General features: G+C 35.7%; 1 protein-coding gene across 1 annotated transcript; it reads left to right on the top strand.

Moving 5' to 3' along the window:
- The first annotated feature begins 5,033 nt into the window (after positions 1 to 5,033).
- On the top strand, positions 5,034 to 6,892 carry LOC109159404 (zinc finger BED domain-containing protein RICESLEEPER 3-like). Its single transcript, XM_019307517.1, has 4 exons — positions 5,034 to 5,582; positions 5,701 to 6,363; positions 6,489 to 6,651; positions 6,747 to 6,892. Exons 1-4 carry the CDS (start codon positions 5,034 to 5,036, stop codon positions 6,890 to 6,892), a joined length of 1,521 nt encoding a protein of 506 aa, XP_019163062.1.
- Positions 6,893 to 14,063: the final 7,171 nt, after the last annotated feature.

Here is a 14,063-nt window from a genome sequence, read left to right as displayed (position 1 = left end):
GACCCTTATCCCTAAAACAAGTCCTTAGTCCTATAAGGAATGGACTTAGCAAGCCTGTAGTAATTGGACCCTAAGTAAGACTCCTAGATATATAAATAGGGAACTTAGAAGGCACCTAGAACCCCCCACCACAATAATCTCTCACCACACCAAGAATTCCAAGAATTCCCCTAGGAGAAATCAAGAAAGAAGAAAGCTTAAAGAAAGACCCTTCATAGCCAAGGAATTAATTAAGGCTAAGAGGTAACCCATGTCTTAACAAAACCTATTTTTATAGCTATGATTCCCCTCTTAGGGCTTCCCCCATGTTATTGTGTATTGATGATTCGTGGTATTATTATTGTTAATTGATGTGGTGATTCCATGGGTGATCTTGATGATGAGAGGATCTTGATAATTATGGTGTTCTTGATGATTGTGTGGCAATCTTGATAATTATGTGATGTTCTTGATAATTGTATGATATTCTTGATGCTTATGTGTTGTTCTTACCGAATCTCGATATAAGAAGATGAGTTGTGTTCTCGTTGATTAAAAAGTGATTAGACCCTAGGTTATACCGTTAATATCATTCTTGGTATATTGGGTGGGAATTCGCATGTTTGGGTGTTAATTATGTTTAGAAAAGTATGATAGGATACGTGCCGTATGTTTCTTGATTGTGATCCGTTAATTGTCCACGTGTTGTTACCAATTGCGTTTGAAAGTGTCTAAGCATGGTTTCGGGTTCCACAAGGGTTCCCGGGGCGTTTTTGTGTTGAAAGGAGTCAGTGGGGGGTGGGTGGGGGTAGGGGACCCGCCACCTACCCGCGGCCGACTTGGGCAGCTCCGGCAGCGGGCAGCTGCCCGCCGGGCACCCGCTGCCAGGAACAGTAACACCGGCGGGCAGCCGGCGGGTGAACCCTCACCCACCGGCTACCCGCTGGAAAATATCCCAACCAGGGATTCCGGCTTCCCCGTTTGATGTTCCCCCGACCCCCGTGGCGTCCCAACGGACCCCTCCTATCGTGCCTATGTCTAGTTTGATGTTCGGATACCGTTCGTAGGTCGAATGAGTCTTGTATATTGCATACTAGTTGAATTGGTATTTCGTTGACCTAGGTATAAGAAGTATGAACCCCTTAGGAGTATTCTTAGTTGTGGATGACCACACATAGATTTCGTTATGCGTCTCCCCCTTCCCAATGTGTTAATATGGGTTGCATGTGCTTGCTATGTGTTATGTGTGCATGTTACCCCGATTTGGTTGAGATCAATCGGGCTATACGGGCAGTCGGATGGGTTGAGAACCATACTGGCTGTTAACCAGGCCGGTTAAGATCGGTAAGGTATATAAATATTATATAGGACAGAGGTCCACTATACGGGCAGTTGAATGGGTTGAGAACCATCCCAACTGTTAACCAGGCCGGTTAAGATCGGTCAGGTATATAAATATTATATAGGACAGAGGTCCACTATACGGGCAGTTGAATGGGTTGAGAACCATCCCAACTGTTAACCAGGCTGGTAGAGACCGGTCAGGTATATAAATATTATATAGGACAGAGGTCCACTATACGGGCAGTTGGATGGGTTGAGAACCATCCCAACTGTTAACCAAGCTAGTAAAGACCGGTCAGGTATATAAATATTATATAGAGCTGCGGTTCATCGGTCGGTTGCGATCGACCCCTCCGTATTGTGAGACGAGGCAGGGTGCTGCGGGGCCGTGTCAGAGCTATATGCGCTGACCCTCATGTATGGGCATGCGATTGGTCCTGTGGCGCCAACAAAGTGTGCTATGTGATGAGATAAGAAGAATTGATGATATGACTGTTATGGAAACATGACCATAGGATTCTTACTAATAATACTTAGTTGTGATTGTTGGTTGTGCTTATCTATAACTGTGCCCTATGTGAGAACTGTATATGCTTGTTATAACTGTTGCTTGTGCTTAGCTCTGTCTGTCGAGTCTATCCCTGTTTTAAAAGCTAGAGTTCGTAGGATATATCTTCATGCTCAAATGATTTTCGTATATCTATATATATGTCTCTATATGTATTGTATTCCAACGCGTTGGAGTGGGTTACCAGCATCTCTCGCTGAACAGATATATTTGGCTTTCAGGCACAGAAGAATAAGTCACTGGAGCGCGCTAGAGCTTGGAGCGTAGAAGTAGATAGTTTCCCTTTCGGCCTGCGTGCCATGTTATGCATTTGCTTTATTAAGGACATTAGTTAGTTGGCCTGTGCACCTGAGTTCTCTAGCTCAGGTGTGGCATAGCACCCCGTACTCTTTATGTTACGTTTTTGGGAATTAATAAGATTTCACCTTTATTTTATAAGTTTAAATATCTTGAAAATCTGGGGTGTTACACCCCTCCCAATACACCGATGGTGCTGCCCAGACCATTAGGGGTGGTAAAGGAAGCAAAACGTGGGGGGGGGGGGGGGGGGTGAAGTAATGGAGGCATGGACACAAGGCATGAGATACGTGAATGGTGAAGGTGATGGATAAATACCGATCACACACTTCGCAGGCAATAGGAGGGATCTCAACTAGGGCTGTGTAATACCCGCAATATCCGAACAACCCGCCCGATCTGAACAATGATTCACTGAATGGTGAGGAAATCCGAGAACTTCGGATAATATCCGAACCGGGAAGTGATTGTTTGTATTGTTAGTGTTTTGAGTCTAAAACCCTAACATGTAATTGGCAAAATTATTATGGCAAATTAGATATGTTTTCTGTTTTAGAGTTTGAAGACTGAAGTTCTGATTGATCAGATATTTCGACAGAGCGTCTCAGAATTAAAATCGTTGGAGATCATATATTGAAGACGCGTATGAGCTGGCAAACGCGGTTTTGAGTTGATATTTCAAGAAAGAATATCAGTAAATCATCTCTCCTTAGGTATGGACGAAATCTCCTTAAAGAATCAAGATTGATTAGCTATACAAGTCCGACTTTTTACAACCAGAGCTATTTTTGGAGAGAATCAAAGACAAGAAGTATTTATGCATACAAGCCTTCACAAGTTAGGGTTGAATGCCTTGAAGCCAACACTCTCAATACTAAAAGAATACACAGCTCTGGCTATTCCATTCCTTCTCAAGAAATACAGTTTATGGTGCTTAAGAAGATGAACTTGAGAAGAATCAATCATGCTTAAACCAGTGGACGCGAAGATCACTCAGTTGTGGGAACAACGTGGGACTGCGTCAGTGAAGCGGACTGCATCAGAGTTAGCTCTCCATTGAAGGGATTTCATTGGACTTCTGGATGCGCGGCTCTCCGACTTCAACAATCGACTAAACCTCTGTAGACTGGGTACTGACCTTGTGTGGGGCACTTGGGTGAGATCGTTTTTCTCTACATTTGTACATCAGATTATGAGTTAGTGGATTGGACGCATCGGTAATCGTCCCCCAGACGTAGATACACACTGTATCGAACTGGGTAAACAATATTTTGTGTCTTTTACTTCTTTTTGATTTAATTTCCGCACCAAGACTATTCACTGATCTACTGACTGATCTACGACAGTGCTAAGTCAATCACTCAAACAGAATCATACTAAATATTATCTGGACACAATATTTAACACAAATATAGAAATTACATGTATATAAAAGACGGACGGGTAGGGTTAGGATTTATCCCATCCGAACCCGTTCGAGATCCGAAGTATAGGCTTAGTATAAAACCGTGCTTAGACCTAGGTTTGCCACTTTGCCATTTCCATTCTCTGATTCTCTCCACTCCTCACCTCAGAGCTTCTTCTCGATTTCTCCTTCCCATCTGATCTTCTCATCTGATCTTCTCGATTTCTCCTTCCCATCTGATCTTCAGTCCTTCTCATCTAATCTTCTTCCATAAGTTCCGTTCTCCTGTGAATCTCTGATTCTCTGAAGTCTGAGAGTCTCAGAGTCTGTCCATCCCGAACTCCCCTTCGAGTTTTCGACAGTTCGACGGGAATCTTGTAGAAGTCTCTGTGCAAACTGGAAAGACGGTAGAAGCCGGACGCTAGTGGAAGTTTGAAGCCTTGAAGCCCTAGATCTCTGAGGGAACCTTGAGAAAACAAGTAAAATGTAACTCTGTCATTTTTTTTTCTTATTTTCCCGCTGCATGTTTGTCTGTTTTGTTCTAGTTCTATGATGTTACATGAACCCTAATTTGTAACTGAACCCTAATTTGTAAATGAACCCTAATTTTTAGGGCTTTCCACATGCGTGATGAATTTGTGCTTATTCTGATATGTGTTTGTAAGTTTATGGTGAAAGGACCCTTAAATTTGTAATTTCAAAATGTATGGTGGTGGTGGAAACCTATTGAAATTGCAATTTATATTATGAATTTATGATGTCCCAGTTGAATGCTGATGGTTGACTGTTGGAAATTGGAAAGAATGTGTTATATCACTTATATCAGTTATATGTATGTTGTTAAACACTTATGGTGCCATTGTGGAAGTACTAAGTATGGCTGTATGGTTAATTGGTTATGTTAGTTGTTGGATGTTGAATACTTGAATTGTCGATGCCTTGATGGTTGACTGTGGAAGTGTTAACCCCTAATTTGTGGGCATTTCCATAAAATGATGAGTTCATGATTCATGACTCCTGATTATGGAATGAATTTGTTAATGTGTTATATGTAATTATGTATGTCAGTACTGAGTACTTACTACTGACTTACTGAGTATGGCTGTATGGTTAAATGGTTAATTGGTTAAATTGTTGATCCCTTGATGGTTGATTGTGGTTTGTGGAAGTGTTAAGCACTAATTTGTGGGCATTTTCATAAAATGATGAGTTCATGAATCATGAATCCTGATTATGGAATATGTATCAGTGTATGTCCTTATGTGTGCTTGTGTGAAATGTGAATCACTGAATCCTAAGTTTGTAAGTTACGTGAACCCAATTTTCTCATCCTTAATTCCTTATAGATGGAGAGCAATCAAAATATAAGATGGAGAGCAATCTTCAACTGTTGAAGAAGGAGTACAAACCCCAGGCATTGAGACAAATGATCAACAGCCTATGACCACTCCTAATGTTCCTGCTGTTAAGAAGAGGAAGGAATTAGATTCTAGATCCATAGTGTGGGAGCACTTTGAAAAGATCAAAGATGTTGATAATAAAGTGATTAAAGGCAAATGCCTTTACTATGAAAAACAGTATATTTGTGAAACTAAAAAACATGGCACATCATCATTAAGAAATCATATGGTGAGTTGTCTTAAAAATCCACATTCAAAGGATACAAGGCTGTCTCTACTCACATTCAACACTCTGTCCACTTCTGAGAGTGGAACAGAGGCTCCTAAGGGTGGAACAGAGGCTCCTGAGGGTGTTTTGGTGACATGGGTATTTAATCAAGATGCCATTAGGAGGGCCATTTGTAAGATGATAATCATAAATGAGTTCCCTTTTAGGTTTGTAGAGGGTCATGGGTTCAAGAGGTTTATTCTGGTTGCTTGTCCTAGGTTTCTTATCCCTTCTAGGTGGACCATTTCTAGGGGCATCTACCAAATTTTCCTTGATGAGAGGCTAAACCTTAAGAAGTTGTTTAGAGTGGGCACTCAAAGGGTTAGTCTAACCACTGATACATGGACTTCTGTCCAGAGAATCAATTATATGTGCATTACTGCACATTTTTTAGATGACCAGTGGAAGCTTCATAAAAAAATTATATCCTTTGTCCCAGTTTCTTCTCATAAGGGGGGAGTACATTGCAAAAGCCCTAGAGAGTTGTTTATTAGAGTGGGGAATTAAGAATGTGTTTACTGTAACAGTGGACAATGCTTCCTCTAATGACACAGCTACGGTGTTTTTTAAGAGTAAACTGTTATCTTGGGGTTCTTCTTCTGTTAAGGTTCAGTACATGCACATGAGGTGCATAGCCCATATCCTGAATTTAGTGGTCCAAGATGGGTTGAAGTTTGCAGATGAGTCAGTCAAGAGGGTGAGGAATGTAGTAAGATGGGTTAGGAACTCACCAGCGAGGCTGACAAAGTTTAGAGAGTTTGCTGAACTATTTGGTGTGGAAGCTAAATCAGCTTTGCATCTTGATGTCCCTACAATGTGGAACAACACCTACATTATGCTCAACACTGCAGTTCAATATCAAGTAGTGTTTGATGCATATGAAAGAAATGACCCCTCTTATTCCGCTGACTTGGGAAGTGCTCCTTCCTTCTTGGATTGGTGTTTTGTGGAAAGCTTAGTGAAGCTGTTGAAAGCATTTTATGATATGACAGTGGAGATCTCTGGTTCACTTTATGTCACATCCAACACATTCTTCTCTGAGATCTCTAATCTCAGTTGCATGCTTGAAGCTATGGTGAACTCTGTTCATGAGACTGAAAAGGTATTATATATCATTTATCTTTAAATTTGTTTGCTTTATTAATTTTTGTAAGTTGTAAACTTGTAACTTGTTTTTTTTTTTTTTTGTTTTTTTTGTTTTTTTTGTTTTTTTGTTTTTTGTTTTAGGTAATGGGGACACAAATGAGAAACAAGTTTGACAAATATTGGAGGGGTCCAGAAAAAATGAACTCTATCATTTTTTTTGCCAATATTCTGGACCCCAGAGATAAGGAGGAGTGCATGTCTCATCAGTTTGGCACATTTCATCTCAGTTCCTCAACTTGCTCCTGTATGAAGCCTATGATGAACTTTATTTGTTGAGAATTTTGGAAAAAAAAAATAGGAAATAAAAGTAAAGGATAATACTGAATTTTCCTGTTGCAGGTTGGGGAATCGGCCCTGAATGTAAAAGTGTACTGCAAGAAATTACTGAACTCGTTGACAAGAAGGTTGCATCTAATAGTAAAGAAACTAAGCCATTTTTGGTTAGCATCGACTACGAGCAAGAAAGTGATGGCGAGCAATGGTGATGGCATCAAATACAATTTGCTTTAGAACTCTCAGAGTATGCCCACCATCTCCCTCTTTATTTAATTTTCTTGTGTGAATATTTAATCTCAATCAATTCTAAATTATTTTTCTGCAACATTGATACCTGCATTTGCATTAAATATAGGACTTGCACTTTAGTTGGTCCTTGTTATGAAATTTTATTTATCTTTATCGGATTTTAAATATGGAATGCAATTATAACCTGTTCAAACATTATTGTATCGTGAAAAAGGGGAGTGTAAATCTATTGATTAATTGTGACTTACAATGGAGTTTATAACTTCTTTTTATATCTCTTGCAATAGTGATCATTGCAGTTTCAAACAAGTTAGCTAGCTTTATTGGTTGCAAGCTGGGTCTCTTGCCTTGATCTACTTTATAGATTGTGCTTTCATTTCTTCCAACTCAATGTTTGATTGTTTGAAGTGAAAATCTGTTTGTATGTGCATAAGTGCATTATGTTAACAGTGATTATCTAAAATAAGCATTCCGAGTATAGTCATGAAATGAATGTTAAGAATCAGTTATGAAAATGTGCTTATGCATAACTTTTACTTAATTCTACTGCATCATATTATTCATATATCAAGACCACTTGCAAATTCAAATTTATATATAATACTCCGTAATAATGTGTTTGAAAAAGCAATTAATTTGCTGTTGTTCTGTTGTTCATGGAAATATGGAACAACTTCTTTAATCTGAGAATCTCTTTCCAGCAAATTAGCAAATATTTGACTTTCTTCTGCGCTATAACCCTACTTTCATGCTTTCTTAATTACTCCTAACTTATTTCACATTTCATTGCAAATTTATTATATCTATACAAATTTATTTACTCACTTTTTACATGTAGTTCCAACAAGTTGATTATGACAAAACGGTTATTGATCTGGTGCGTTCTGAATGGGCCGATATTCTATCAACTTATATAGAGTAGGTATGATTTGATCATTAGAACATTGTGATCATTTAGACTTGGTTCGTTGAATTGTTTTTTGTAGTATTATGACTTGGATGATATATGATTCGATTAGAATTGGTCATGGAAGTATTTAGACTTGTTATTTTGAACCTTAGCTTGTGCAAAATTATGTAACTACACTTGACCATGGTGAATGGATAAATTGATTTTTTATATGATTAAAATTTAAGCAGGTTAAAAACCGTTGTCTATTTTACAATAGACAATAGATTGAAACTGTTGTCTTTTCTACAAAAGACAACAGTTTATGGACGTGACTTTTAACAACAGCGATTTCAACAACACACAATAGACAACAGTTTATAAATGTTGTCTTTTAAAGAAAAGACAACAGTTAAAAAACATTGTCTATGTACATCACTTTTAACAACACCGGTTTCAACAACATTGAATAGACAACGGGTCAAAAACTGTTGTCTTTGAACGAAACGACAACGGTTTAAAATCGTTGTCTATGTACATGACTTTTAACAACACCAATTTCAACAACACTAAACCATTGTCTTTTCTAAAACCGTTGTCTATGTTCGTGACTTTTAACAACACCGGTTTCAACAACACTTAATAGACAACAGTTAAAAAACCGTTGTCGTTTATAGAAAAGACAACAGTTAAAAACCGTTCTCTATGTACGTGACTTTTAACAACACCGGTGCTTAATTTATTGCAATATTTTGTGATACATATATGCATTGCATAATTTCAATTGGTATCAGAGCAATATCAGAACATTTTTTTTAATGGAGTAATGGAGGCATGGACACAAGGCATGTGATACGTGAATGGTGGAGGTGATGGATAAATACCGATCACACACTTGGCAGGCAATAGGAGGGATCTCAACACTATAAAAAACCATCTTGCCTCCCCTTATGGATATCATTGTCTAGTTTACTAAATCCTACCTAGCATGGGGGAGTCTAGAGGTAGCCATGGATCGGTTCAAGGTTGAACGAGTCCTGAATCACCCAAGAAAAAAAAAAAAAGAACACATCAGGGTTGGACTTAGCTTAGACCTGAACCTGTTTATAGAGGGCCGGTTTAGGTCTTATAGTCCTATAAAAAAAATTGCCTAGAGCCCAGCTCAAAATCGACCCAGACACGAGTCTAGGCCCGGAAAAAATCTAGCATAGACTTTATAAATTATTATATACTTTATAATGGTTACCACATTATACACTTTATAATATTTATAAGTTATTCAATAATATTACTTGTCTTATAAAAATTTTAATAGTACAAATTCAAATGTTATTAAAGTCTTATAAATTTTTAATTTTGTAAAAAATTATATAAATTTAACCAAATATTAACTTTGAAAAAGTACGAGTGAATATATATATATATATATATATATATATATATATATATATATATATAGGCCCAGGCTCAAGATTTAATTTATTAAAATTTCAATTTCAAATTAAAAAAGTAATACATTTTTGAAACATTCGTTTTGGCAAATTATGCCGTCCAACTGTGTGCACCATTCATGGTGCACAAGGAGTTGGATTCATAATTTCTATACTATAGATTCATAATTATTGAACTATATATTCATAATTACAGAACTCTATATTCATAATTCTCGATATTCATATTCGCAATTGTTGAACATTGTATTCACAAATCACAGAACTATATGTTCATAATTTGATAACTATACAGTTTAGAAATTATGAATCTATAGTACAGCAATTATGACTCTACACTACATATATTATGAATTTACTGTATAGAAATTATGAATCTACTGTATAGAAATTATGAATCTACGGTTTAGAAATTATGAATCTACAATATAGATTTTATGAATATACAATATAGATTTTATGAATCTATAGTATAGAAATTATGAATCCAATTCATATGCAGCTTGCATGGTGCACACGATTGCACAACATAATGCTCCATTCATTTTTCATCCAATCAGAATGAGTTTACAATATAATTGACGTGCCAAAATAAGATCATCACTTTTGGTTTATCATTTGTAAATGGGAAAAAAATCCCTTTTTTTTTTCTTTGAATGCTATTAACACTATTACAATTTAGTATCTGTTTATACATATTTTCTCAACCTACTAAAGCACAAAAAGTCAATGCTCTCACACTGGGGTAGTCAATCTTTTTTAATCAATTACATATGTGTCTTTAGTTATTTTTAAACTCGTCAACAATATAGTGTGTTTTGGTGTAATGAAGCCCAAAAACCAATTAGTAATCTGCTATCTCTATCTGAAAATCTTTTGTTCATAGATTAGTAGGTGTTTTTCAACTTCGATATCAAATTCAGTTGGGTACTTATTTAGGTGCTTCATTTATTGTTATATTTTGTGTTACATATCTTCATTACATGATTTCAATTGATATCAGAGAAATATCAGAACATTTTTTTATATGGTTTATTTTTATTTAATGTAAATATTTAAACTATGAATATTATTACTTTACAAGATCAACTATGGCTAGAGATCTACCCTGCTTCTGCTTTCGCTACTATGAAGTTAGGTTTCCCGTAAATCATACTCTGTATGGTTAGACTATATTTAGATCAAACAAAAAAATAATTCTTTCAACAATGGCAAATCCCTTTTGCTGCAAAGTACGATTGTATGTGCAAATCACTTTAGATTTTTTTACATGCTTTTGTTCGAGATGTATAAATGTTAAAAGAGAAATACATGTAATCTCAATTTTGAAATCTTTTTTTTCAAAGATTATGAGGTGTTTTCCAACTTCGTTATCAAATTCAGCTGTATACTTATTTAGGTGCTTAACTTATTGCAATATTTTGTGTTACATATATGCATTACATAATTTCAATTGGTATCAGAGCAATATTATAACTTTTTTTAATGGAGTAATGGAGGCATGGACACAAGGTATGGGATACGTGAATGGTGGAGGTGATGGATAAATACCGATCACACACTTGGCAGGCAATAGTTGGGATTTCAACACTATAAAAGACCATCTTGCCTCTCCTTATGGACATCATTGTCTAGTTTACTAAATCCTACCTAGCATGGTGGAGTCTTGAGGTAGCCATGGATCGGTTCAAGGTCGAACGAACCCTGAATCGCCGAAGAAAAAAAAAACACGTTTGGGTTGGGCTTAGATTAGACTTGAACCGGTTTATAGATGACCGATTTAGGTCCTATAGTCCTATAAAAAAAATAGCCTAGAACCCAGTTCAAAACCGGACTAGGCACGAGTCTAGGCCCGAAAAAAATCTAGTATAGACTTTATAAATTATTATACACTTTATAATGGCTACCACATTATACCTTTATAATATTTATAAGTTATCCAATAATATTACTAGTCTTATAAAATTTTTAATACTACAAATTAAAATTTTATTAAAATTTTATAAATTTTTAATTTTGTAAAAAATCATATTATTTTAACCAAAAATATATATATATATATATATATATATATATATATATATATATATATATATATATATATATATATATATATGGGCCTAGCCCGGGCCGGCCCAGGCTCAAGATTTAATTTATTAAAATTTCAATTTCAAATTAAAAAAGTAATAAATTTTTGAAACATTCATTTTGGTAAATTATGCTGTGCAACCGTGTGCACCATGCATGGTGCACACAGAGTTGAATTCATAATTTCTATACTATAGATTCATAATTATTGAACTCTATATTTACAATTACAGAATTCTATGTTCATAATTCTCGATGTTCATATTCCAATTGTTGAACTCTTTATTCACAAATCACAGAACTATATGTTCATAATTTGATAACTACACAGTTTAGAAATTATGAATCTATAGTACAGAAATTATGAATCTATAGTACAGAAATTATGACTCTACAGTGCATATATTATGAATCTACTGTATAGAAATTATGAATCTACTGTATAGAAATTATGAATCTACGGTTTAGAAATTATGAATCTACAATATAGATTTTATGAATCTACAGTATTGAAATTATGAATCTATGGTATAGAAATTATGAATTCAATTCATGTGCACCTTTGCATGGGGCACACGGTTGCACATCACAACGCTTCATTCATTTTTCATCCAATCAGAATGAGTTTACAATATAATTGATGTGCCAAAATAAGATCATTAATTGCGGTTTATTATTTGTATTTGTAAAAGAGAAAAAAATCTTTTTTTTTTCTTTGAATGCTATTGTCACTATTACAATTTAGTATCTGTTTATACATATTTTCTCAACCTACTAATTAAAGCACAAAAAGTCAATGCTGTCACACTGGGGTAGTCAATTACTTTTAATCATTTACATATGTGTCTTTAGTTATTTTTAAACTCGTCAACATTATAGTGTGTTTTGGTGAAATAAAGCCCAAAAACCAGTTAGTAACCTGCTATCTCTATTTGGAAATCTGTTGTTCATAGATTAGTACGTGTTTTCAAACTTCGTTATCAAATTCAGTTATGTACTTATTTAGGTGCTTCATTTATTGTTATATTTTGTGTTACATATCTGTATTACATGATTTGAATTGATATCAGAGCAATATCAGAACATTTTTTTTATATGGGGTATTTTTATTTAATGTAAATATTTAAACTATGAATATTATTACTTTACAAGATCAACTATGGCTAGAGATCTACACTGCTTCCACTTCCGCTACTACGAGGTTAGGTTTTCCGTAGATCCTACTCTGTATGGTTAGACTATATTTAGATCTAACAAAAAATGATTCATTCAAAAATGGCAAATTCCTTTCGCTACAAAGTACGATTGTATGTGCAAATCACTTTAGATTTTTCTTTTTCATGCTTTTGTTCGAGATGTATAAATGTTAAAAGAGAACTTCATGTAATTTCTATCTGAAAATCTTTTGTTCATAGGTTAGGAGGTGTTTTTCAACTTCGTTATCAAATTCAGCTGTGTACTTATTTAGGTGCTTAATTTATTGCAATATTTTGTGTTACACATATGAATTACATAATTTCAATTTGTATCAGAGCAATATCAGAACATTTTTTTATATGGGGTATGTTTATTTAATATAAATATTTAAACTATGAGGCCCAAAATGAGGAGTAAAGGAAGCATTGTGCTTGGAAGGTAAAAGGCAAGGGAGTGAGGGAAGCATGCATGTCGGCCCAAAAATAAGGGGCGATGGAGATATGTCAGCCCAAAAAGGAGGGGTGGTGGAAGACATGAGGCCCACAAGAAGGGGTCATGATCACCACTAAGGGGGTCATGGCCGGCCACCGGGAGGGCTCACCTCCCCATGCCGTGGTGTGGCCAACGGGGCTAAGTCAGCCTCGTCGCACCACATATTACATATGATTAAAGGTGAGAGAGTAAAATGTTAAAAGAGTTGTAACTAAGAAGAATCAATCTTGTAACCTTTTGAATAGCTAAACAAACACAAACCAACTAAGCTACTTCATGTCTTGTGTAGTTGTGTGTAAAGACGCATCAACCTATACTTATTCTAACAAAGAACGCTCGCAGTAAAGTAAGGGGCCATGATCGGTCATCGGTTGGTCATTTCTTGGCTAGCGGGTGTAGTGGGCCTATTGGGTTCCATGATGCACGGTGTGGCTAGCGGGGGGCTATGCACCCACCCCCTCCCAATACACTGACAGTGTTGCCCGAACCATCAGGGGTGGTGAAGGAAGTAAAACGTGAGGGAAGTGAAGTAATGGAGGCATGGACACAAGTCATGAGATATGTGGATGGTGGAGGTGATGGATAAATACCAATCACACACTTGGCAAGCAATAGGAGGGATCTCATTATCTCAACACTACCATCTTGAAAAATTACGCGAGTGTTATATATATATATATATATATATATATATATATATATATATATATATATATATACCTGACCTAGACCGACCCAGGTTCGATATTTAATTTATTAAAAATTTAAATTCAAATTAAAAAGTTAATACATTTTTGAAAGATTCATTTTTCATCTAATCAGAATGAGTTGACGTGCCAAAATAAGAACATCAATTTTGGTTTCTCATTTGTAAAAGGGGAAAAAAAATCCATTTTAATCACTTACATATGTATCTTTAGTTATTTTAGTACCTCTTCTAGTTTCAAAATACACCCCTAACTTTAAAGGAAAATAGTTAAATAAGTCTTGAAACTTTACCTAAAAAGTAAATTA

This window comes from Ipomoea nil, unplaced genomic scaffold, assembly GCF_001879475.1.
Source record: "Ipomoea nil cultivar Tokyo-kokei standard unplaced genomic scaffold, Asagao_1.1 scaffold2827, whole genome shotgun sequence".
In the NCBI taxonomy this organism is placed as follows: domain Eukaryota; kingdom Viridiplantae; phylum Streptophyta; class Magnoliopsida; order Solanales; family Convolvulaceae; genus Ipomoea; species Ipomoea nil.
This window is presented reverse-complemented; position numbering and strand designations above follow the sequence as displayed.

What these genes read in the sequence shown, in the direction of transcription:
- LOC109159404 (XM_019307517.1), top strand. Translation starts at nt 5,034, where the DNA reads ATGACCACTCCTAATGTTCCTGCTGTTAAGAAGAGGAAGGAATTAGAT. An exon ending in TTAGAGTGGGCACTCAAAGG is followed by an intron (nt 5,583 to 5,700) that starts GTTAGTCTAACC and finishes CCTTTGTCCCAG; the next exon opens with TTTCTTCTCATAAGGGGGGA. An exon ending in CAGTTCCTCAACTTGCTCCT is followed by an intron (nt 6,652 to 6,746) that starts GTATGAAGCCTA and finishes TTCCTGTTGCAG; the next exon opens with GTTGGGGAATCGGCCCTGAA.